Here is a 26,679-nt window from a genome sequence, read left to right on the forward strand (position 1 = left end):
AAGTCTCTGTGCTGTTGCACTGCAGGAAATCCACCCTCCAGATCTTGCTGGAAATCTACCCTCTAGGGCGCCAGAGAAAGCTGTTCGTGGGAGTTGTCTCACAGAGGCACTCTGCTACAAAACTGGCTGGGGGAGAGGTGGGGGCGGGAGACCAGGGGAAGCTAATGGCTGGTGGGTGCTACAGGCCACCATGCACAGCAGAAGCCAGGTGCTGGAGTAGGTGTACATATGGCAGAAGCCTGGAGCTGAAAAGCCCACCTGCATGGCAGGAACTCGGCACTAGAGAAGCTGTGTACGCTGCAGAAACCTGATGCTAAGGAAGCTGTTTGTGCTACTGGGCACTGGCAAAGCTGTATGCGCTGCTGTACACGCCACATGTACTGCAGGAGCCAGACACTGAAGAAACCCTATGTACTGTAGGAGTCAGCCCTCTGAAAATAGAAAGGAAATCCTTTTCCTGCAATGTCTCTCCAGCGCCCTCTATTGACAAAGTTTAACACCATTTTTATTGGCAAAGAAAAAAATATAAAGGGGCCATTACTTTCTCAGAGGATACAGTAAAGGGTGAATTGGAACTAGGAAGCAATAAATTGATGACTGGCATGAGATATAAGTAGAATCATAAAAACATTCAATTAATTTAAAAGAAGGCAGAAAAAGATAAAAGAGGGAGCAAAGTACAGGTGAGAGTACCAAAAAATAACAAATTTCAACAAAAACATCAATTAGAAGGCAAAGATTGTCAGATTGTATAATAAAACAAGAGCCAACTACATTCTGTCCACAAGAAATGCACTTCAAATGCAAAGGCTCAAACAGATTAAAAGTAAAAGGATAGAAAAAATATACCTTGCACTGGGTTTTTTTTTTTTTTTAATATAATCAAAAGAAAGCTAGAATGGCTATGTTAATACCAGACAAAGTAAATTTCAGAGCAAATAATACTTCCAGGGGTAAAGAAGGTCATTTCATAATGATACACAGGTAATTAATCAAAAGAACATAATAATGCTAAATGTTTTTGCACTTAATAGCAGAGTTTTATTATGCAGCCAATGCTTTATTTTTACACAAATAACACGTGCCTTCTAAATTTGTTCGCCAACTGCACTCTCCCCGCCCTGAGGTATTTTAATAAGTGCCACTATGCCAATTTTTTTTTTACATGTTGCTGTGAAAAAATCAGCATAGTGTGCTTATGGAAATATCTAGTAAGGGGAGGGTGCAGTTGGGAAACAAATGTAGAAGGCCCACTTTATTTGAGTAACAATATGGTAAGAGTTTTTGCTTAAAAATACTTGAAGCAAAACTGATAGAAGTACCAAGAGAAGTAGATAAATCCGCAATTATAGTAGGAGATTTCAGTATCTCTCTCAATAATTGGTAGAAAAAGTAGACAGAAAATCAGTAGCTGTACAGAAGATTTAAAGAACACTATCAACCAACATGACTGAATTCATATTTATAGAACACTTCATTCAACAATGGCAGTGTGCAAATTCTTCTAAAGTGCATATGGAACATTCCCCAAGAAAGATCACGTTATGGGACATAAAACAGGTCTCGAAAAATTTAACAGGATTCAAGTTATACAGAATATGTTCTTTGACCACAACAAATTCAATTAGAAACCAATAATAGAAAAATCTCTGAAAAATTCCCACATATTTGGGAATTAAATAATATACTTGTAAATAACACGTGGCTACAAATAAAATCAGAAGAGAAATTAGGAAGATTTTTAACTGAACTGAAATAAAATATAACATGTCAAAATTTGTGAGATGCCAGAAAAGCAGCACTTGGTGGTAAATTTACAGTACCAAAGGCCTACAAGAAAAAAGACCCCAAATCAATGACTTCAGATCCCACCTTAGGAATCAGAAAAAAGAAGAGCAAACTAAACCCAAAGTAAATATAAGAAAAGAAATAATAAAAATCAGAACAGAAATAAATGAACTAGAAAACCAGGGAAAAAATAGAGAACATAGATAAAATCCAAATCTGGGTTTTTAAAAAATCAATAGAATTGACAACCTCTAGCCAGATTGATTAAGATAAAAATAGAAGACACAAATCACCAATGTCAGAAATGAGAAAGGGAACATTATTATATATACTACAGATATTAAAAAGGTAATAAGTGAATGTTATTAACAACTATGTGCCAAGGAATATGAAAATTTAGATACAATGAACAAATTCCTTGGAAGTACAAACTACTAACAATCACTCAAGAAGAAATAGATAACCTGAATAGCCCTGTATCTGTTAGAGAATTTGAGTATATAGTTAAAAACCTTCTCACCAAGAAAACGCCTTCACTGGTGAATTCTACCAAACATTTAAGAAAGAAATCATACTAATTCTATAGAAATTCTTCCATAAAATTGAAGAGAAGGGAATACTGCCCAACTTATTCTATGAGGCCAGCATTACTTTAATATTGAAACCAAACAAAGATATTACAAGAATAGAAAACCAGAGACCAATTCCCCATTAAACTTACTTGCAACAATCTTAAACAAAATTTTGGCAAATTGAATCCAACAATACAGAAGATAACACAAATGACTAAATGGGGTTTATCACAAAAATAAGAAGATTTTTTAATGTTCAAAAGTCAACAAATGCAATAACTTTTTAACAAACTAAAAAAGTAAAACCATCTCAATAGAGGTATTAAAAACATTTGACAAAATTCAACATTCACTCATGATAAAACACTAGAAATTAGAACGTGATTTTCTCAACTAATAATAAATGACATCTACAAAAAACTTACAGCTAAACTATCAAATAATGGAAAAAGACTGAATAATTTCTCTCTAAGATCAGGAACAAGACAAGATGCCCACTCTCACCATTTCTTTGCAAAATCGTACTGAAGTTCTAGCCATTGCAAGAAGGCAAGCAGAAGAACTAAAAGGCATTTGGATTGGAAATGATGAAGTAAAACTGTCTTTATTTAGAGACGACGAGATTGTCTAAGCAGAAAATCTGTTGGAATTTACAAAAAACTACTAGAACCGATAAGTGAATTTAGCAAATTTGCAGGATACAAGATCAGTATACAAAATCAATAATATTTCTATGTAATAACAACAATCGGAAATTTTAATTTAAAAAGCATAACCATTTAAAATCACATCAGAAAATGTGAAATACTTAGGGATAAGTCTGACAAAAGATATAAAATACCTCTACACTGAAAACTGCAAAACATGGCTGAGAAAAATTAAAGACCTAAATAAATGGAGAGATATACTGTATTCATTGGTCAGAAGACTCGGTGTTGTTCAGATGTCAGTGTTCCCCAAATTGATCTGGGTATCTAATGCAATCTCGGTCAAAATCTCAGCAGACGTTTATGTCAAAATCAACACAGTAATTCTAAAATTCACATGGAAAAGCAAAGGGCCTACAATAGTCAAACGACTTTGAAAAAGAGGAAAACGTTAGAGAGCTAATACTATCTGACTTCAGAACTATCAACCACCAACAACATAAAGCTACAGAAATCAAGACAGCATGGTGTTAGTGAAAAGGTAGGTAAAATAGGTCGATGGAACAGAATAGGAAAGCCAGTAACAAACCCACACATATATGGGCAACTGATTTTCAACAAAACTGCCTAGGTAAAGCTGTGGAGAAATAATAGTCTTTTAAACAGATTGTTAGAACAATCGAATACCCCTATCAAAAAAAAGACAATTAACTTGGATCCATACCACACACCCAGTGCCATACCCAGTGCCATCAAGTCGATTCCGACTCATAGCAACCCTATAGGACAGAGTAGAACTGCCCCATAGAGTTTCCAAGGAGCAGCTGGCGGATTCAAACTGCCGACCCTTTGGTTAGCAGCTGTAGCACTTAACCACTACGCCACCAGGGTTTCCCACAGCATATAAAAATTAAATAAAAAATGGATCATAAGCTTAAATATAACACCTAAAACTATAAAGCTTCTAGAAGAAAACATAGGTGAAAAATTATACAACATCCAAAGAATACATTGATTCAATACCATAAAAAGAATAAATCGATGCATTGGACTCCATCAAAATTTTAAAAATAAATTTAAAAAAAATTGGCTCTTTAAAAGGTACTCTTAAGAGGAAAAAAAAACAGACTGGGAAAAAAATCTTTGCAAAGCACCTATCTAATAAATATGTCTTGTATCTAGAATATATACAGAACTCCCAAAATTCAATAATAAGAGAACAAAAAACTCAACTTAAAAATTTGGCAGAGGATTTGAGCAGACATTTCACCAAAAGAGGTAATTAATGATAAGTCGTCACATGAAAGTACTTAACATAGTTAGCAATTAGGGTAATGAAAATTAAAACAGCAATAACATAACACTGTACATCTATTAGAATAGCTAAAACTTAACAAGTGTTGGCAAGGATGTGGAAGAATTCAAAGTTTTATAAACCCAAAACTAATTGCCATCAAGTCAATTCTGACTCATAATGACCCTACACCACAGCGTAGAACTGCCCTATAGGGTTTCCAAGGCTGTAAATCTTTAAGGAAGAAGACTGCCACATCTTTCTCCCGCAGAGCAGCTGGTGGATTCTAACTGCCGACCTTTCAGTTAGTAGCCAAGCACTTAACCACTGTGCCACCAAGTTTCCCTCAAAGGTCTTATACATAGCTTTACTTTCCACTTTAGCAAAGTTTGACTGTTTCTTGAAGAAGTTATAAGTACACCTGCCATGTTATCCAGTGGTCCCAACCATAAGTACTTACCCAAGAGAAAGAAAGCACCTGTCCATACAAAGACTTGTGCATTCGTGCACAGCTTTACTTATAACAGCCCAAAACTGAAAACAACCCAAATGTTCTTCAGCAGGTGAATGGATAAACAAAGTGTGTTATATCCATACTACTGCTTAGCAGTCAAAAGGAATGAACTGTAGATACACACAACAACTTGATAAATCTCAAAATAATAATGCTAAGTGAAAAAAACTTAACCAAAAAGGACATACCTTATCATTCCGTCTATAAACAATTCTGGAGCATGCAGACTAATTCATAGAGAGAGAACATATTACCAATTACCTGGGAATGGGGAATGGAAAGGTGGGGCAGGATGGGAGAAAGGGAGAGACATGAGGACACTTTTAGGGGTGATGGACATGTTCATTTTCTTGGTCGTGCGATGATTTCATGGGTATATACTCTGTCAAAACTTATGGAATTTTACACTTTAAAAAAGTGCAGTTTAGTGTATGTCAGTTATGCCTCAATAATGCTCTTTTAAACTATCATTTTTCGTTCTAAATTCCCATCTTATTGTGTTAACTTTTATGACGGATTTGACCATTTTGACCACATAGCCAAGTTAGTGAACAACCAGCTAAGTGGGACACAAGAATTTTCTCTGAAGAATGTAAAAGAACATGCTCAAGGCATTAATCTTACTCCTCAGAGAACTCAAGTTGGTTCCAGTGTGTGACGATGGGGTACAATTAATATCTTTAAATGCTCTGCCAAAAAATCAGAAACCAACCAAAATGAAAGCAACCCACCAGGGTAGACGATTCTATTTGTGAGGTGAATATATAGACTTTTCCACAGAAAAAAAGCTTCAGTCTTCTTACAGCCCAAAATGCATTCAACAAAATAGCCACTTTTTTTTATATACGTGTTAAAACAAGCCATTAATTTCTCAGATAAGTGGGAAATTGATTTAGTAAGCAGAGTGGAATTATAAGAGCTTACCTTTCATCTCTTCGGCTGTTTAATATTATTACATATGTCTTTACTTTTTCACAACTATTTTGATTCACAGCATATTGACCTCTGTGTTTTGATATGCCAGATGCATTGTCAAGATCACTGGAGAAATGGTATTGTCCTTTCCTGCCGGCATCACCAGACACTTTGCCAATAACCCATCCCCAGCTGCACTGACTTTTCGGGTGGTGAATTTCAGCAGGTTAGAACACGTCCTGCCAAATCCCCAACTTCTCTGCTGGTAAATATGATTTTGCACAAGTATTTAGAAATGTATGTGGTTGAACACTTTGTACCTAGAGGGATAAACCTTAGTAGTTGAATAGCACTGTTAGAGAAATCGCCACCATTCTATTGATTCAACAGGAAATTCAATTATTGATTAAGATGTACAACTCTTCCTAGTTGTCAGAGTTTTGGGGAGAGTGTGTGTGTGTGTGTGTGTGTGTGTGTGTGTGTGTGTGTATGGCTGCATATACATATAGGTATTTTAATGGCCAACTACCCCAAGTGAGTAAAGAGACATTTAGAGTAATAAAATCTGTGTTAGTGACAATTTAGTCATTGTTTTACTTCTCATTGGTAGACAGTGGATGAGAATAGTGGGAATTAAGCCCAATAACAGGAATAAAATCCTTTTGTTGAATTAGCGTCTTTTTAAATGAAATGATATTTGAATTGTGAGCTACTCTTCACATGACCTAGAATATATTCTTTGTGATAGATAAAACTTCATTGTAATTGTAATGTTTTGATGGATCTTTCCATGTGTGACAAAAACAAGCTTATGTGCATTTTTATATAGATAGAATTTTTCACATATTCTAAGTATTAAACCTGAATATCATGTCTTTATTATCTATACTCGTGTGCACATTCACACAATACATACATACATGCTATTAAAGTTGATAAATTATATCAAGTTGATTATTTGCAATGGATGAGCCAATGGCATCATTCTTGATATCTCCTTCTCTGTCATTAAGTCCTGATATTACAAATTGACTCAACAGCGCTAGGTTTTTTTGCATTACATCTAAAAATCTCTCTTTGAAGTGTCCACTTTTCTCCTTTACTGAGATCTCCCTTGCCCATGTCCCTACTATCAGTGCCCTAGACCACTGCAATTGCTTCCCTTCTTGCTCCCTTGCATCAAATCTTGGCCCACTCTGGCACGTTTTTCACACAGCAGCCAGACAGTCTTTTATGAGGTAAATCAGGTCAACCTTGCTTGTAATCCTCCAGTAGCTTCACATTGCACCTGTGCCTAAACTTGTTACCATTTCTTTGGAGGTCCTGAGTCATCTACTCTTACCTGCCTCTCTGTCCTCTTCCCTCACCATTCTGCCTCAAAATCCCTATAGCTCCGGCACACCTGCCGTTCTCAGAAACATCTTAACACCAGACCTTTTGTGCTTGTTTCCTCTGCCTGGGATACTCTTTCTGCCCTTCTTCGCCTGTCTCCTACTCATCCTTCAGATGCAGCTTCACCAGGCTTCCCTGACCCTCCCACTCCCTTCCTCATCTCCCACCATTCCCAACTAAATTATGTCCCCTTGTTATTGTCTCCAAAAGTCCCCTGTTCTTTTTCTCTATAGCGCTTACTATAATTAATAAGCATATATCTATTGGTTTTTCCTCATTCATCTATCTCGCCCACTAAACTGTAAGGTCCATGAGGGAATGGAACATTCTGTTAGTTCACCACTGAATCCTCATACCTCCCACTGTGTCTGGCATTTAATAAGCACTTGAGTAATATTTATTAAATAAATGAACAATTCAAACATAAAGAACTTATTCAGTGGGATGTTTATGTAGAAATAAGTAAATGTTGTTTGTACCTGGAATTTGAGAACTAACATAGTCGCATTCTTGCCTAAATGAGACTTTTTAATTCCAACAGTGAAAAAATAGTCATGGGTCTTTCAGACAATTCCAAATGTCACCTTCTCCTCTGTGGCCTTTGCAAGGGCCTAACCAGCAACTTAAGTCCAGGTTTGATGGTATAAAAGAAATGATCATCTGTTTGGATCAAAAATAAATGTGAAGTAATTATTATTGGAAATTGACAAATCTTTATGTCAGTTTCCCTCCCTCTTTTTGATGTGTATGTTGAGCCAGTTAATTTTACTTTTCAATGTTTTTCCATCTAAAATTAGAAATTGTATGCCACTACCTCACCAGTTTGTTTGTAAATATTATTCTTATTATATTATTTTACACTTTGAGGCAGTTATATTGCCACGTTCTTAGGCACATGTGCAAAAATTTTATACATATATTAACATGTAGACCAGTAACCAGTTGCCTCAAGTCAACTTCAACTCATAGTGACCCCACGTGTGTCAGAGTAGAACTGTGCTCCACAGGGTTTTCAGTGGCTGATTTTTTTCAGAGGTAGGATGATCAGTCCTTTCTTCTGAGGCTCCTCTGGGTGGACTTGAACTTTCAACCTTACAGTTAGTAGCCAAGTTCATTAGCCATTTGTACCACCCAGAGACTCCTTGTGACTTCTATTAAACACCACAATGAGAGTGTTCTTGCTTGACTATTGCAGCCAAGTTAGCCATTTGTACCATCCAGGGACCCAGTAATATGTTGCTGGATATTAATTCACCCCTGTCAAACAGTTAACCGAAAGCTTGGAGGTTTCAGTTCACCCAGAGGCACCTGAGGAGAAAAGCCTGGCAATCTACCTCCAAAAAATCAGCCATTGAAAACCCTATGCAGCATAGTTCTACTCTGACACATACGGGGTCGCCATGAGTCGGAATCAACTCACAACAACTGGTTTGGGGTGGATTTTTTTTTTTTTTTTAGGTTTGGTTTGGTTTTGGTATAGTGGGAAAGTATGAACTGCAATAATACTGACCTGGGCTAGAATATTGACGCTATTACTTATAATTGGCACTGTGACCTTAAGCAAATTATTGAATTTTGTTGACCCTCTATAATCTTTTCTCGTGTCTCCTGCCTCCTGCCTCTGGAAGCTTGGGTAACTTAGACACTTATAGATAATAAAAGTTTGGGTAACCCTTATCAGCATCGTTAGCTCAGCTTGACTCAGGGGCAAAGTCTCAGGGGCCAGGAGTCTTTTCCGTCCCCTTTGTAGAATCATAGGGAAGAATCATAGAGTTTTGCTTTGTCCTCAGTAACCTTATGCCAGGGCACAGCTGAATCATGTGGGCATGCTGAGACTTGGCCTCCAACAGCCATCTCTCCTAAGAGACCAGTAGCAGTTTTAAGACCCTGGTGATTTTTAGACTCCACTTTCTTAATTTGTTTGATCTCTAAAGGCTGAATCGTAGCAATTTATTTTGATCTGCCCTCTACTTTTCCACCTTTCCTCTTCTCAAATTCTCATTTTCTCTTTTTGTAATAAGTTTGTGCTTATCTTTAAAAATGAGGGTAATAATTCCTCCTTTGCAGGGTAGATTTTAATGAAATAATTTATAATGCATCTGGTAGGGTGCCTAGTAATAATAGGTGCTCAAGAAAGCTTAGCTACTATTATTGTATTATACAGGATATTCTAAAAATGAAACGTCAGTGAATAGTTGTCTGTTAAGTTACTTAATCACACAGGACCTCAGTTCCCTCATTATGCAGGAAGGAAGCAGATGCTTTACACACTCTGCCTATGCTTTTTGTCACTGAGGACAAGCATTCACAAGAGGGATTGTGTGAACGGTATGTGGACAAGCCTCTGAGCAAAGCTGAACAATTCTCTTTGCTGTTGTTGTTAGGTGCCATCGAGTTGATTCCAACTCATAGCCACCCTGTGTACAACAGAACGAAACACTACCCGATCCTGCACCATCCTCACAATCAGTGCTATGTTTGAGCCCATTGTTGCACCCCCTGAGTCAATCCATCTCATTGAGGGTCTTCCTCTTTTTCCTGACTCTCTACTTTATCAAGCATGATGTCCTTCTCTAGGGACTGATCCCTTCTGATAACATGTCCAAAGTACGTGAGATGAGGTCTCACCATCCTTGCTAATCCAAGGAACATTCTTGGAATGGGTCTTACTTCTTCTAAGACAGACTCATTGTTCTTCTGGCAGTCCATGCTATATTCAAAATTCTTCACAAATGCCATGATTCGAAAGCATCAGTTCTTCTTTGGTCTTCCTTATTCATTGTTTAGCTTTCATTTCACATGCATAGGAGGTGATTGAAAACACCATGGCTTGGGTCAGGTGCGTGTTAGTTCTCAAAGTGATGTCTTTGCTTTTTAACACTTTAAAGAGGACTTTTGCAGCAGATTCGCCCCACTTCTTAACTGCTGCTTCCATGTGTACTGATTGTGGATCAAAGTAAAATGAAATCCTTGACAACTTCAATATTTTCTCCATTTATCACGATGTTGCTTATTGGTCCAGTCATTAGGATTTTTGTTATATGTTGAGTTGTAACCCATACTGAAGGCTGTAGGGGTATAAAACTCCTTGGTTCAAGGTAGCACTCTATTTTTCTATTATAACTACGATGATTATTATTATTTAAATTCCAGGATTACCTTCTAAGTGAAGTGACTTTTTTATGATTTAGATCCCAAATTAAATATTGTCTATGCTGAAAAGGTAGCATGGTAATTTAAAATCATCCTGTTCTTGTTAGCTGATGATAAAGACTATGCTTATATTTGGCTAAGATATTTAACTCAGTAAATTCTAAGAAACTACTGGCCAACTCAATTAAGAAGAAAATCAATGTACTTAGCTCTTTCATTGCATTAACTAATTCAGATGAAACATTTGAAGATGTAGAAAAGTCTATTAAGTTTGAGTTAATAAATAATTGAGTAAATCTCTGTAAAGCAACAAATAATTGAGTAAATCTCTATAAAGCAACAAATTATCATAATTGGTTAATATTACTGGGTACTCCTTAAGCTTTATAGCAAAACAATAGCTCCATATGGGTATTAATCTATTAACATGGCATAATACCATTCAGAATTGCATTTGTACCAAAGCTGCACTAATGTTAATAAAATAATCTCAAAGAATTGTCAAAGATGGGTATAGACATTAGATATCCATTTGCTGAGCTGCTTCTTGTGTGGTTTATATTTAATTTGTTATAAGATGCTGCTCAATCATTTTTCCTTCCCAATTGAACAGCGATAATACCCAAAATGATGCCAATTCCAAGGAATTCTGGGTAAACATGCCAAATTTGATGACTCACCTAAAGAAAGTATCTGAACAGAAACCCCAAGCTACGTATTATAATGTGGACATGCTCAAATACCAGGTAAGCCTATTTATGTGATTAGGATATCTGTTTCGCATTATAAATTTATATTCAAAAGTATAACATTAAATAAAAGTAAATAAAGTAAACATCTCTCTTAATATTATTTAAAGTCTATAATTTATAAGAAAATAAAATTTTAAAAGACTGAGGACTAGTGACTAAAATATTTATACATATCCTTATTAGTTTAAACTTACCTATAAATATTTTATTTAAAAAATTAGAGAAACATGCTACAAAAATGAGGTTCCAGAAAACTACATCAATTAAAATTATAAATATTGAAAAGTAGATCACTGTAACCTTAAGGATATTACTGAAGTAAAACCTCTTATTTTTAATGATTAAAAGTAAGAAATACGATTTTTTTCTAGTGTGATAGTCCTGTGGCACAGTTCTAATAAGATTTATTTTAAGAAATCATTTAATGTTAAAAGAAGGTTTGATGCAACACAATACAGTATGTGAGAACTTTCTTTTTGTGTCTAGGATTGCCCCTACCTCAAATTACTACTGATCTAGCAAATACATCTATTTCCAGCTGAGTTTCAAAGGCAAGAAGTAGTACAAATTCTAATGCCTGAGAATTCCATAGATTCCCAGCCACATGATCTTGTAGATTATTTTTAATGCATTGTAATTTTGGGGATTAAATATGTTCGACTTTTTTTTCTTAAAATAAAGAAACAAAATTGTTCATTTTCAAAGTTGTGCTTTCATAGAAATCAATGCATCCTAAACCTCATTGTACTGTACAGTCACCAGGGAGCTTATAAACAAATACTGATTCTGAATTGGTACCAAAAAATATCAAAATATAGTTGCTGGCCCTCACACACTCAGATTCTGATTTAATTGGTTCTGAATGGAACCCAGGTATCTGTATTTTTTATAAGCTCTCCAACAACTTTAACGTACCCTACGGGTTGAAACCTATTTATTCAAATTACTGGAAGGAGGCCATTGAATGTAAGTCATCTATATGATGGTACATTTTACAAAGATGCAAACAAATATAAGGTTTTTTCCTCAAGAATATTATCATCTAAACTTTGGATATCATAGATAATACTGTCAAATAAATTATACGATATAAAATTTATAGCTTTATAATTAAAATAAAGTAGAAAATATATTTTATTTAAATTTTAAACTTTTTTCCTCGAAACATTTAAACATGTTTCGTGACTCCTTTAAGTTTCTGAGAGAAATAAGGAAGAAGGAAGGGAAACACCAATGTATTTGTTCTCTGAACTGCAAGTTAAATTTCAGGCATGTGAGTGATTCTCATCCCCAAAAGGGTAAAAATAAAACTGTACTTGTATCCCTTTACGAACTCTGATTACAAACACTACATCTACATTTTCACTTCAGATAAAAATTTTTGAAAGTTTTATATCCTCTGTGATTTTTTTTTAATCCCCATATTTGTTATTAAGTGAACCTAGGAAGTAGGCAGAATTCAGAATTAACAAAACGAAACAAAAAAAAAAATTTTTTTTTTTTGTTTTGTTAATATGGGCTTGGTTTAAAATACTAAGGTGTAGGCAAGAGACTAAATTAAGCTTGCTTCCTACTCTCCATGTGACCTTGAATGCGTTAATCTTCTTGAACCTCAGTTTCTTCATCTGCAAATAAGAATAACAGTCATACCTACCCAGATATTTCATTGGTTGTCATGAGATGCTTGTTGTTGTTGTTCTTAGTTGCCATTGAGTCAATCCCGACTCATGGCGACCCCATGAGTGCAGAGCAGAACAGCTCCACAGGCTGTTTGAGGCTGTGACCTTAACCAGATCTCCAGGCCTGTCTTCCCAGGCCCCTCTGGGTGGGGTCTAGAACTGCCACCTTTTTGGCTAGTAGTCTAGTGCTACTTAACCATTTCTGCCATCCAGGGGCTACTTTCCAGATGCTAATGTTGTTGTTAGGTGTGATGGAGTCAATTTTTGACTCATAGCAGCTCAATATGACAGAGTAGAACTACCCCATAGGATTTTCTAGGCTATAATCTTTACAGGAGCAGATCACCAGGTCTTTTCTCCCTCGGAATGAATGGATGGGTTCAAACTACCAACCTTTCCTTTAGCAGCTGAGTGCCTTAACCATTGCACACCGGGGCTCCTTGAGATGCTAATGGCCTAATATATTTCAAAGTACTTTGTATAGCCCTAGAACTGTTGTTTTCAAACTGTGCTCTGAGGAATTCCTTTTGTTATTGTTTTTGTTGGGCTTTTGTTATTGTTTTCCAACAACTGAAGGTGGGACACAACTAGCTTTTGGAGGAATTGCCCTCAAATCTCAGCATGTTTAGTCCCTGACGGCCAATAGCAATGCCCAGTAATTGGAACAATCAAAAACACAGGATTACATATCCAAATAGCACCTCCCTGGGTGGAGGAATTACTGTCAACTTGAAAACTACTGCTGAGGACAGGGTGCAGAAAAAGGAGGGTTCTGCTCTGCTTTGGGTCTGTTTTAGATAATGACTTTCTAAATAAAAGTTCATTTTCCAAAAAGATCATGTTGCTAAAAATATTTAAAGTTTGGTAACTGCTATAATGGTTACCTAATCAGAATTGTCATCAAAGTTCATTTCCATCATTTCACAAAAGAGTCTATTTCTGGCCTTGTTTCTGGAGCAACCACTTCAACCTTTTGAGTTCAGCCTGCCTTCGGGACCCTTCCCCATGGTGTCCATATGTGCAGGCATCTCGAGGCCAACAGATTTTTTTTTTTTTTTTTTCTAGTGTTGTTTATATTCTTCAAAATCTGCAAAACTCGCAGTCCATGAAAAAAAAAAATCCAAGGGTATAAACAACGCATACAGGGCCCCTGCAGTACGTGTGTAGTTGTGAAAGGGGAATCTGCTGGAGATCTATTCACCCTCACAATTAACAGTGAGAGATTATAACGTTGTCAAATTTTCGCCATGACGCCCAGAATTCAGACTGATGTTATTGTCTTTAGATGAGATCAATTCTTGTTGATTCTTCAAACCTGGCTTTTCCTAGGTAAAAGTCACTGTTGATTCTAAATACATTGTACCATCTACTGTTGGTTTGAAATAGAATCAACATTAGATGTAGAATGTAGCACTTCCAGTCAGGGCAAATCCCAAAGTAGTAATAATAACAATAACCGCCTTTGTCTAACTCCCTGCTTTGTTGTGACTAGCAAATGCAATAAGAATATTAATTTTCCAATTGCCATCGAGTCAATTCCAATTCATGGCGACACTGCATGTTTTAGAGTAGAACTCTGCTTCCTAGGGTTTTCATGGCTGTGAGCTTTCGGAAGCAGATTTCTAAGCCTTTCTTCCAGGGCGCCTCTGGGTGGGTTCAAACAGCCAACCTTTAAGTTAGTAGCCCAGTGTTTAACCATTAGCACTACCCAGGGACTTCTAAGATTAGTAATTAACCAAAAACCAAACCCATTGCCATTGAGTAAGTAACATTTATGAAAACATTAATTACTTACTGTGTGCTAGGTGCACTGTTCTGAGTGTTATGCATAAAATATCTCCTTCAATTTTCCTGACAACCATATGGGTAAACATTATTGTTATGATTCACGTTTGGCAAACGAAGAAATAACTGAGGCCCAGGAAGGTTTAGTGATTTGTCCAGGATCACTTGTGACAGAAACAGAACTCAAACTCCTGGCTCTACAGCCTCAGCTCCTAATCCATGTGCTAGTCCACCTCCCTAACAGATGTAAAGTGCATTGTAAACTATAAAAGGCTGTAGAGATTTTAGTAGTAAATTTGGTTTTTAATGGGCAACAGTTTTCCTTAAGTCCCCAGCTCCCTCTCCCATGCCCCCTTCACAGTGATTTTCATTGACAGCCCATTTGTGAGCAGCATATACAATGTTATGAAATTTTGATATCTAAGAACCTTCCTACAAAGATAGCTTCTGGGTTTGTTTCTGATTAATGATCCAGGCTTATATATCCTCTTTCTTGTCGTTTGGCAAGGTGTCTGCCCAGGGCATTCAGTCCACGCCTTTGAACCTGGCAGTGAATTGGCGCTGTGAGCCTGCAAGCACAGACCTGCGTATAGATTACAAATACAATACGGATGCAATGACAACCGCTGTGGCCCTCAACAACGTGCAGTTTCTGGTCCCCATAGATGGAGGCGTAACCAAGCTCCAGGCTGTACTCCCACCAGCAGTCTGGTAAGGAGCCACCATCCCCCTTTCTCTTTGCCAAAGGGCTCCTTCTATATAAAGAGATGACAATCTTCTTAGCATTTGAGTTTCCTACAGGAGGAAATTACAATAGGTCTGTGTATCTGGGTTCAGGGTAGAAAACAGAAACCACTGTCATTATTTTAAGTAGAAAATGACTTAGCACAGGGATTCAGATCCATACAAAATGGTGGAAGTGCTAAAGGAACAGGCTTTAGGCTGATCTCCGAGAATGTTTCTAGAACATTGCAGAACTGGCTCACCAAGAGAGCTGCCAGGCTCTGCTCCAAATGGGAAGGGGGGAAATTAGAAGGCTGCCAGTGGAACCATAGAATTCAAGAACCAACCACCATACCTATGATCCAAGGGTTAGAAAGCTCCTGCTGGCACCTCATTAACTGCAGACTGGACTGCAGCACTGTTATAGAGGATCCCCACATCTCAGTTAGGTTGCTGGCCAGCAGAAAACAGCCAAGAAAGATGCAGGAAAATAGTCTCTGCCTCTCTTCCATCTTCCAAATCTTGAATTCACGTAACTGGTAGAACCTAATTTGCAAAGGAGCCTGGGAAATACAGTGTTTAGTTTTCTAGCCTCTGGACTACAAGACGGCATGCTAAAGATACAGAGTACTAAAAAAAAAAAAAAAAAGCATCTGTTAAAAAGAATTTGTTCTCCTAGAGAGAACATTCTCATTTTCACATATGATTGTCAGAAGCAAAAAGTAGAACATTTTTAACAAATAAATGTCAGCCATATGATGTAATTCTAATTTAAATTACTTGAGTTATATTTACTAACACTTTTCATCTATTGTTTCAGTAGATTTTTTCCAAAATTTTTTGAATTCTTCATTGTCCTCTAAATGTTTATCTGTCAGTGTTGTGGCTAGTTATAATAAGGAAAGGGAGGGGAGAGAATTTATATATATTATATATATGATTTTTAATGTAGCAAAATTTTCAAGATCCATCTTTAATAATTGACACTATCCAAACAATACATGACATCCATCAAATATGGATGTGTATGCAAAAGTCTTTTACCTATTTCACTTTTAGGAATGCTGAACAACAAAGGATATTGTGGAAGATCCCTGATATCTCTCAGAAGTCAGAAAACGGAGGTAACGTCATCACAGGCCTCTTTTTGTGTAACATGTAAAACTGAAATAACCTTTAGATACTAGCCAACTGTTAACAAAAATACACTTAGCACTAGAAACAAGTGGAATATTTCACTTCATTTTTACATTTACTTATTTCAACCAATAAAAGCAAATAATTCTTCGATGAACCCTCCAAATCCAAACCATCCCCCTTTCGTTTTCTCCATTTCTACCCATTATCAGGACTCCACATCAAACAGACCATCCTTTAGGCGGAGAAGAGCCTTTACTGAGGCGGTTTCTTACCCTATATCAGATCCCATACTTCCTTTCACTTTCCCCTGACAGGCTTCATTTGCTGGAACACAAGCATCTTCCAAAAAGCATGTCCACAAATTTTGAAGTACCATTTTGCTAAATTATAACAACATGCAAAAAAAAAGAAGTTGCTCATGATTGATAAATTTTACTCACCACCATTTTTGTCAGTGAAGTATATACTATTTCCATTAGATCTTGTAGGTTAACATTTGAATACAATTTCCAAGATCATTTCCAGAATGTTAACTACTATCTTGTAATAATACTTTTTTTTTTTTTTTTTAGGAGTAGGTTCTTTATTGGCAAGATTCCAGTTATCTGATGGTCCAAGCAAACCTTCCCCATTGGTTGTGCAGTTCACAAGTGAAGGAAGCACCCTTTCTGGCTGTGACATTGAACTTGTTGGAGCTGGGTATCGATTTTCACTGATAAAAAAAAGGTTTGCTGCAGGTAAGTGAATAAGGTATCTTGTAAGTTTCATTTGGGAAAATAATATTGCCTTAGCAACTCTTCTGTAAGGATAAATAGGTTGTGATTTTCTCATCCTCTTCCTCTTCCTACTCCCAACCCCCGTTTTTTAATCCCAATTAAAAAGAAACCAATGATTGAATGAGGAAAAAGTAGGACAATGAACTGGAAATCAGGAGGGATTTGGCCTCCTAGTCTGGCTCTGTTTTTTTATGTGAGGTTGACCAGTTGTTTCCATTTTATAGCTGTGTATATTAAAGTTGAAAGGAGTCCTATTGGCACGATGGTTAAGCATTTGGCTGCTAACCAAAAGGTCAGCTGTCGGAACCTACCAGCATCTTTACAGGAGAAAAGACCTGGTAATCTGCTCCTATAAAGATTGCAACCTAGGAAACCCCATGGGGCAGTTCTACTCTGTCCTCTTGGGTTGCTATGAGTCAGAATCGACTTCACAGCAACAGGTGTTCATATCAAGCAGGAAGGAGGCCTGGTGTACAGTGGTTAAGTACTTGTCTGCTAACCAAAATGTTGGCGGTTCAAACGGGAGAAAGATGTGGCAGTCTGGTTCCGTAAAGATTTACAGCCTTGGAAACCCTATGGGGCAGTTTTACTGTGTCCTGTAGGGTCACTATGAGTCAGAATCAACTTGACGGTACACAACAACGTCCTGCGGTTAATGGAGTAAATTCTACTTTTTTTCACATTGACAAACAAGAGGAATGCTGTCTGCCTTTGCATTTAGCTCCCACCTGAAAATGTTTAGTTTTTCAACAGGACTTTTCAGATTTAGGCTTGTCAGGATTAGCTGAGAACTGAGAGGATCTATTTTCATTTTAATAGCAACCTTGCAACGTTTCAACCACAGAAACACCATAGAGGTAGAAATCGGTGGCCCATGAGCTGAATGCAGCTATGGGACAAGTTTTATTTGGCACACACAGCAGGATTTGTTGAGGAGAAGGAGAGTAATTTAAACCAATATTGAAAAAGTAGGTGATTTAACAAAAAAAAAAATCCAGATTTCCAGCATTTTTTGAAAATCAGCATATATGGCAACAAATGTTTTTGCTTTCCTGAAAATAAACCGGAGCCTAGTACACACACCCCACCAGAGCCAGACTCACTGCACCTCCCTTTCACAACAGTCCCCACCCAACCTGATTTTACTCAATGGAGCCTCTAAGACAGTGTTTCTGAAAAATTTAAGACGTGTCCGATTTACTTGGGGCTTGTTAAAACCAAGATTGCTGGGCACCACCTGCAGAGTTTCTGGTTCAGCAATTCTGGGGTGGGGCCAGAGAATCTGCATTTCTAACAAATTCCTGGGTGATGCTGATGCTTCTGGTCCAGCGATCACTCTGTAAGAACTACCGCGCCAAGAAATCAGGTACGTTCTCAGAACCACCCCTCCCCCCAAAATTCGGGCTCATTCAGGGCCCACCATATAGTGATTTCTTTCTGGAAGTGAAACAAAAACAAATCCAAATTTCCCTACAGGCTAGAGACTATACTTGTGGGTGATTTGCTGGGCAGGGCTGATTCCTGGGTTTTATGCCCCTTGTGCTGATGTCGATAGCACTGTTGTGCTGATGTAATTGTAATACCACTTTCACTCTCAAAAATGATTCAGATTGGAAAATAAAGTATATGGTCACCTTTCCTATAACAAGGTGGGTTCTCACATTCAGGAACAAATCTCCCAGCCTATTCTGGTCAAAACCCAAACCTCTGCAAATCATTCAGATACGGAAATGTGAAAAGGCAGCTAGCTGGTCTGGAAAATCGAAAGCTTAAAAACCTTCATGTCTTTCATATCAGTGTTGCACTGCCCAGGCATGCAGTATTTAGTTCCAGTGGGTAGGACAGGAAGCATAAATATATTACTTACATCATGATTGCATTATTGGACTAGCAGGTAACCTGTTGATATGCCATTTTGTTTTACAGGAAAATACTTGGCAGATAACTAATCAAATCTTATGTGCAAGGATTTGGAGGATTCATATAACGGAGGACTGTCATCTGAGAACCAGGTTTTAATTTCGGTTTGATGAAAACAAACCAAAATCTGCTCTTGGGATATACCTGCTGGAAACCTCAGAGACTTTCAGCAATGATTTCCCTCACACAGTACCATGATGACCAGTCGTACAGTATTTACTTCTAGGTGTAATATTGTTAATGGTTTTAAAATGTAATTATTGTATTTGTAAATTGTACTCATTCCAGTAAGGCAGTTAGACACTTGAGTTTTAGCATTTTACCATTCCTGAAATGGATGTAATTTAAACTGTGGTATGTAAATTTAATAGTAGTACTGTTGAATGGCACAATGCTTACAGAGGTAGATTGCATTTTGTCAATATATCAAATTTAAATATTATATCGATAGCTGTCAGAAAGGGGGTGCCACACACAAAGAAAATTAAGTGGAACCAGAGGAAAAAAAACAAAACTTTTATTCAGTCTTTAGTATGTCTTACTCTAGTGCTAAATAAAAACTCTATCTTCAAATGTTTAGTGGGTTGAAATTCAGAAACTATTTCAGAAAAAAAAAAAATTCTAAGGTTACAGCGTATTCAAAGGAAAGCATTACCACTTTTTAAAAAGCTTTTTTTTCAAACTGCAAATTTCATAAAAATGCAAACTGTGTAAACAAGGCCTCTTATTTTTATAACTTGTGTAAAAAGGGAAAGCAATTCATATTTAAAGTTTAAGTATATAAAATTATAATCAAGAGAAAAGAAGATGCTGAAGTCTTAACTACTTCTCCCTCTCTCTGTGGAGATGACAGAATCATCAGTCAGACTAAAACCAAAATTGGGATTTTAAGATTTAAAGACTTTCCATAGTTGAACCGATTGACAACTTTGGCACAATCACTCTGAATAAATGCCCTCGCTCATCCAACACAGGGGAATGGAGCCTCGTGTCTCCCTCTTTTTTCCAGAGGCATCAAAACATTGAGGCTAAGAGTCTTAGCAGAAAACTTTCAGTCCCCTGTTTAGAAACAGAAGGAGAATTTTGATTGTCCTCATTTATATCATTTGGGGAAGAAAACCATAAGCTTTATCAATTAATTCTAGCCACATGTATTGTGCAATAAACTTCCTATTGGATGAACAAGATATACTTTATTAAGATTCATTGTGTAAAACTGTAAATCTCTGCTGTTCTTGGGGAATCAAGAAGAGAGTTCTCAAAAACTTATGTCATGACTTCACTGTTGCAAGGCATGATAGTAACTGTCATCGCTCCGTCCAGCCCTACAATATGGAAGTTCGGAGAAGAGAGTGCTTCTTCAGGGTCCCAGCTATGAAGCCTTCCTCCATTAAGATTTGAAAACATTAGTCTTCCTTTAATTATAGAACTTATTTTAAACAAACCAATTCCTGTTTTAGGTTATACTATTAAATAACTGTAATTCTTGTTGTTATACTTACCATCAGTTGCTAAATTTTATTTTCTATTCATTCATACTTGACAAAAGAAACTTTTAGCCCTTTAAATTTTAGAATCAAATTAAATTTTATAAGTCTTACTTTTAAAATACATTGCGACTGGCATTTGTTTATAGTGGAACTTTTAAAAAATTAATATTTGTACTCCAAAATTAGTGCTTATTACCAGAAGAATGTTCAAAATGATCTGTTTTGGCTTGAAAGTATTCTTACTATTCCAACAAACTCTCAGTTGGTACCCCAGAGCAGTATGGGTTGAAGTTTTTTGAGCAAACTAGTTAATATACTCATTTTTAGTAAAGATATGCAATTCGATTTTGAAGCCAAAATTGAAGATGCGAACTTTTAAATTCCCGTGAAACATGGGGAAATTCAGAACACTCAAACCACCTGAAAGTAAGCCGCAGAAAATTGAGACTTATTCAGCATGTGAATATAAAAATGTGTTTTTAACTAATCAATTCATGAACAACTTATTGAATATTAACACAAACCATATTAAAATATGTAAATATTACTGGTTCTCATATCTTGATCTTTATGTTTTATTTTATGTAGTTCAAGAATTAATTAGTATTTAAACTACAAGTTTTTTTCCCAAAGAATAATTTTCATTAATATCATAAAAATGTAATTGAAAACATAGATTACAGTACTCCCTAAAATTATTCAAATGTTTCCAGGAACTAAATTTGAAAGCATGAAAACATTTTATGATCCCTTAATCAGTCTTTGTGAAAAAAACAGAATGGGAGTCAGTAATTTCAAAATTATTAAACCTCGAAGAACCAGAACATCAATAAAGAATATATCCCTTCAAAAAATAACATAATAAGTTCATGTCAGGGATTTAGATTTTGGAGTTTCATTTTTTGTTTCAATCTTGCAGGTTATCATCTCCTGTATCCATAGTACTGTATAATGACAGTTCAGGTGCAGAAAAATGATCCTAAGACAATGCAAGAGTCTCATTAATCAAAGAAACATTATGTCAAGTTCACTGTCAATTCCTCCCTCAGAAAAGAAATAGTACATATTTATGAAGATGATTTTCAGTTCCAGAGGTTAAAATAATACCACCATTTCCTGAGCATTATGATTAAAAAAGGTTCGACTCCAGCAGGATAGAAAGCATGAATGATACTGCTTTTTTCAGCAACATGGAAAGTATGTTTTCTTTTCAAATAAAATCCATATTTTCATGAAGTTTTTAAAAATAAATTCTTACTAAGAATTAGTATGAATCTTATCTTAATTTAAATTTATAATTACTAAGAATTAAATTTGTTATTCTTTTTAAAGCTCTATTCTTCTCTGCACCAACAGCCAAAATGAAAATTCCGCGTATGGCATTTGGGAACATGTTTCACCTATAAATAAAGAATGTCCACATTTCAAATGGTTTTGAGTGAATAGATAGGAACTCCTCAGAAAGTCAGACTTGAAGTTTTTTAGTTTTTTTAAATGTATTTTCACTCAGTCTCAATCTGCAAAGTGTTTTAGGCCATAATTTCACATCTTGTCATTTCTTCAAAGAAGCCTGTAAGTCTATAGCAGCTTTTGCTATGTGACTTGACTCTAACGCTTACTTTGTGACCTTGGACAAGTCACTGTCCTTTTCAATTTCTCATACATAGAATGAGGGGTTGATATTAGAAGAGTTTTCAAGTTTTTCTTAAGAGCAGGTTTTTTCTCTAATAAAACTGCACATGGAATTCTGTTAGACAAAACAGATTAAAGCAATGAATGAGTTACTCCAGCAGTTTAAATCTAAGCTCCCAAGAGCACAGTTTGAAAACCACTGTAACACGTAGATCATCTATGAAGTTTCTTCCAACTCCAAAGTTCCATGACTCTACTTCACTCAGGTAGATCCACCTTTTGGAAGTTTATAAGTTGTATAGTCACAGTAATTGATTGATACCAAAAAAAAAAAGCCAAACCCTTTGCTGTCGAGTGGATTCCAACTCAATAGCGACCCTATAAGGACACAGTAGAACTGTCAGCATAGGGTTTCCAAGGACCGGCCAGTGGATTAGAATTGCCGACCTTTGGTTAACAGCCAAACGGGTAACCACTGCACCACCAGGGCTTCTTAGGCAGATTACTTAAATTTGGCACACGATACAAATTCATACTTAGTTTACTGCTTACCATGTACCAGTTTTATTGTTACATCAACCCGAAAGTTGTAGGCACTCTCTTTCATTCCTTTTTTTTTTTTTTTTTTTCACAAATGTAGCCTTGGTGGTGCAGGCGTTAAGAGCTCAGACTGCCAACCAAAAAGTAGGCGGTTCAAATCTCCCAGCCACTCCTTGGAAACCCTATGGAGCAATTCTACTCTGTCCTATAGGATCACTGAGTTGGAATCCACTTGATGGCAATAGGTTTTACAAATCATGATATTGAGGCTTGGTCAGATTAATTTGCCCAAAGTGACACAGCTAGGAATAACTCAGTTACTGACAGAGGGAGCCCTTTGACCTTTTTTGCTTTGTCCTTTCCAGGAAATAAACTTTTATTTTACTATATATATTCTATTTGAATACCAAGGTAAAAAAAAAAAAAAACCCTTGCCATTGAGTCAATTCTGACTCATAGCGACCTATAGGAAAAGGCACTATAAAAAATTAATATTCAAATAAGGACAATTCCAACAACAAAGTTGTTGAAAAACTGTCAGTGTTTCTCAAAGTGTGATTTGTGGACCACATGTATCATCATTTATTAAAAGAGGGCAGTGATTTATCTTAGTCACCGCTATATCACCAGAGCCGGGAAGATAGTACATCAAGAAATTTGTCTAGAATGAATAAATGTCTGGATAGGGTTTGGGAATATGTGTTTTGACAAGCACCCATAATTTGAGAATCACTGCCCTAATAGACCTCTAAGGTCCTTATTTCTGACATCATATCAGAATTTAAGTGTTAAATTATAAGTTGAATGCCATTTTTTTAGTTTATTTTTATGCAGTCAATTTAACGTTCTCCAAACTTTAAAAAAAAAAAAAAAAAAAGATGGGTGGCTTTTTCTAGGAAAATTCCTGTCTTTTCCTTGAAATTCCCCTGGTAAGTTATCTCGGTCTCAAAGGGCCCGAAATGCATTCTCTCATTTTCAGGCTTTCATCCTTTTATTCAATGTCTTAAAAGACTTGAAGCAGTAGAGATGTTGCAAGTTGTCTTTCATTCCTAATACCCAGTCCTTAAAAAATGCCTCCTCCCTTGCAAGGGACATGCAGACCTCTAACCTGTGAGTTGGTCCTATTTATTTTGCAGGCTTTTGAATTTAATACTTTACAAGCATGGACTAGACCCATTCCAAAACAGTTGCACCAATCACTTGTATTTTTCAATTTTTTTTTCCAAAATAATCACAGGGTATCAATTAAAATAGAATGACACAGTACAGTATGCATGTATCTACTAAGGACATGAGTTTGTGTGTAGGGGTGTGTGTGTGTGTGTATGTGTACGTGTGGTTAAGCTTTATATTTCTTGAAACAATGCATTTGAGCAAATTCCCAGTCTAAATGTACTCATTTTGCCACACCGTTTCCTGACCAGCAATTTTAAAAAGATGGAAACTTGGTTTTTTGTTTTTGTTTTTTTTTTTTTTTTTTTGTAACATCAAAATGAAAGCGTGACCTCTAAATATAGCCTGGAAATTTAGTATAAGTAAATATGTTTCCTTGAAATAAATTCTGCCCTAGCAACTCACCCCACCCGCCTCTCTTGTGTGCACTTTTCTCTGGAGACTGTATTGTATTTTTCCTGCTCCTTTAGTTTCCATTCAACAAGTAGCATTTAAATGCAATTCTCTCAATCATGAATTAAACATGAATAGCATTAGTTTAATTTTGGCCTTGGAATGTAGGGAGGAAAAGTGAGATAGAAGACCACTTAAGTCTCCAAATTTTTTTTTTTTTTTTAAATGTCTTTCTCTTGTGTCATTGTTTCGATGTCCTGTCATCTTCTTCAGGCTAGAGTTGTATTTTTAATATCTCATCAAAATCTAAATATCATTCTTGAAAGAATGTCAAAGTTTAGAGTCTCCTGAGTTGATCATGATCACACCTCTTGTTTGTCCCTCATGTTTCATATCTGATTTCTATCAGTGGTTAAAAGATCGGCTACTAACCAAAAGGGCAGCAGTTTAAATCCACAGCTGCTCCTTGGAAACCCTACGGGGCAGTTCTACTCTGTCCTGTATGGTCACTATGAATCAGAATCAACGCTAAGGCAATGATTTTTTTTTTTTTTTTTTTTTTTACACCTAAATAGGCGTATTCCTATGAGAGAAAGGTACCTCCTTGTCAACATTCACCATGGAAATAAAAATTTTTTCTCCAGGTTTAGCTTTTAAAATTATTTTTCCTTTCATTTATAGTATTTCCGATTGTCTTCTTCTATCCCTAGCAGAGTGCATTGCCTGCCCTAAATGTATCTTCAACCTTCTAGAAAAAGATGTTTCAACAGAAAACAAACATATTTTTAAATGTTACTTCACGTTTAAAAGAAAGGAAGAAAAAGGTACTTTGCATTCACTTATCATCCAATATTTCCAACACTGTGTTTAGATCTACCCATTAGATCTACCAGTTCTGACAAATTTTCACTGTGGTCTGAGAACAGATGGTCCTATAGGGAGTCTTCTCTCCTTGGACATTGACAACAAATATGAGCATTTTAGTGAAGCTTAAGAAAGCTGTTGGATCAGGAAAAGACTTTTTTTTCTCAGCACATCTTGAAAAACTTTGGAGAAGTTTTTTTTTTTTTTTCTAACACCATTTTATGTATCTTTCAACGATTGCAAATCATAATCAGGAGTGCTCTGAAAATTTGCTTTTGGGTTTTTGTTTTGACTTTGAATTTCTGCTACGTCAAATGAATTGCTATCTATTTTTAAATTTCATTAGTATCTCTTAGTGAATTTCCTTTTACCACCTAAAATATCCAAAATCAATAAAATTATATTCGATTTTTAAATTATTAAGACCTACACTTACGACCAGCACATAAGGTTTCTATCTGTTGAAAGGTGTTGCAAATTCTTTGCAGAATGAAATTAATGCTTGTGAACAGTCTTTGATAGTATTTTATTTAACAGCTTTAAGAAATTGAACCTTAATAGAGGAATGTTGGCAGTATTTTTAAATAAATTTGTTAGAAATTACCTGAAAAGCATTTTAGTTAAAGCTAAGAGAAATGTACTATGTAGTGTGGATTGTGCAGGACCCCACGTTCACCTAATCAGCATTTCGCACGCAGTTCTTTTTTGCTTTGTTTTATTTTGCAAATCAGTTGTTTTTACACAAATTCAACAGAATTCCTTTAAAAAATTCCCGTCTATAAAATCACTTTATGTTTCTCTAATTATAGTTCAATTTTTAATTCCTTTAGAGTTTCTGGGCCCTTTGTAATTTTAAAATGTCCATTAAATGAGCAGATCTTGCAAGTGTTAATTTCATCTCACCCATTCTTACTTCACTGATATTTTCACTCATTTCTGGCAAAACAAATGCTTAACGTTATTCATGCATCATCACTTTAAACTATTTTAAATGATATGCCAAATGATTCTCATAGGGGTCACCGTCCCAAGGTCCAAAGCCAGATTTTTCTTTATCATTTGCTAGGATAGTAATTCTTACAGCTGTGATGATTTTGCAGGTTAGTATGTAACTCTTGCTTTGGTAAATGGACATGCACAAGGGAGACTGGCTGCTGTGGGATCTCTTTCTCTCTCTGCCTCCCTCAGTCTCTCTCTCTCTCTCCTTCCCTCAGTCTCTCTCTCTCTCCCTCCCTCAGTCTCTCTCTCTCCCTCCCTCAGTCTCTCTTTCTCTCTCCCTCCCTCCCTCAGTCTCTCTCCCTCCCTCCCTCAGTCTCTCTTTCTCTCTCCCTCCCTCCCTCAGTCTCTCTCTCTCCCTCCCTCAGTCTCTCTTTCTCTCTCCCTCCCTCCCTCAGTCTCTCTCTCTCTCCCTCCCTCAGACTCTCTTTCTCTCTCCTTCCCTCCCTCCCTCAGTCTCTCTCTCTCTCCCTCCCTCAGTCTCTCTTTCTCTCTCCTTCCCTCCCTCAGTCTCTCTTTCTCTCTCCCTCCCTCCCTCAGT

General features: G+C 36.4%; 1 protein-coding gene across 3 annotated transcripts in view; it reads left to right on the forward strand.

Moving 5' to 3' along the window:
* Positions 1 to 22,759, forward strand: part of SGIP1 (SH3GL interacting endocytic adaptor 1) — a 249,418-nt gene extending 226,659 nt beyond the window's left edge. For all 3 annotated transcript variants that reach the window (XM_023549496.2, XM_064282103.1, XM_064282104.1), the window contains 6 exons: positions 5,840 to 5,995; positions 10,889 to 11,021; positions 15,000 to 15,202; positions 16,274 to 16,338; positions 16,927 to 17,091; positions 19,057 to 22,759. In XM_023549496.2, the coding sequence (XP_023405264.1) occupies positions 5,840 to 5,995; positions 10,889 to 11,021; positions 15,000 to 15,202; positions 16,274 to 16,338; positions 16,927 to 17,091; positions 19,057 to 19,079 (745 nt within the window). In that variant the 3' untranslated portion in view covers positions 19,080 to 22,759. The remainder of the gene's footprint in view (positions 1 to 5,839; positions 5,996 to 10,888; positions 11,022 to 14,999; positions 15,203 to 16,273; positions 16,339 to 16,926; positions 17,092 to 19,056) is intronic.
* Positions 22,760 to 26,679: the final 3,920 nt, after the last annotated feature.

This window comes from Loxodonta africana, chromosome 3 (genome assembly GCF_030014295.1).
Source record: "Loxodonta africana isolate mLoxAfr1 chromosome 3, mLoxAfr1.hap2, whole genome shotgun sequence".
NCBI classification, from domain to species: domain Eukaryota; kingdom Metazoa; phylum Chordata; class Mammalia; order Proboscidea; family Elephantidae; genus Loxodonta; species Loxodonta africana.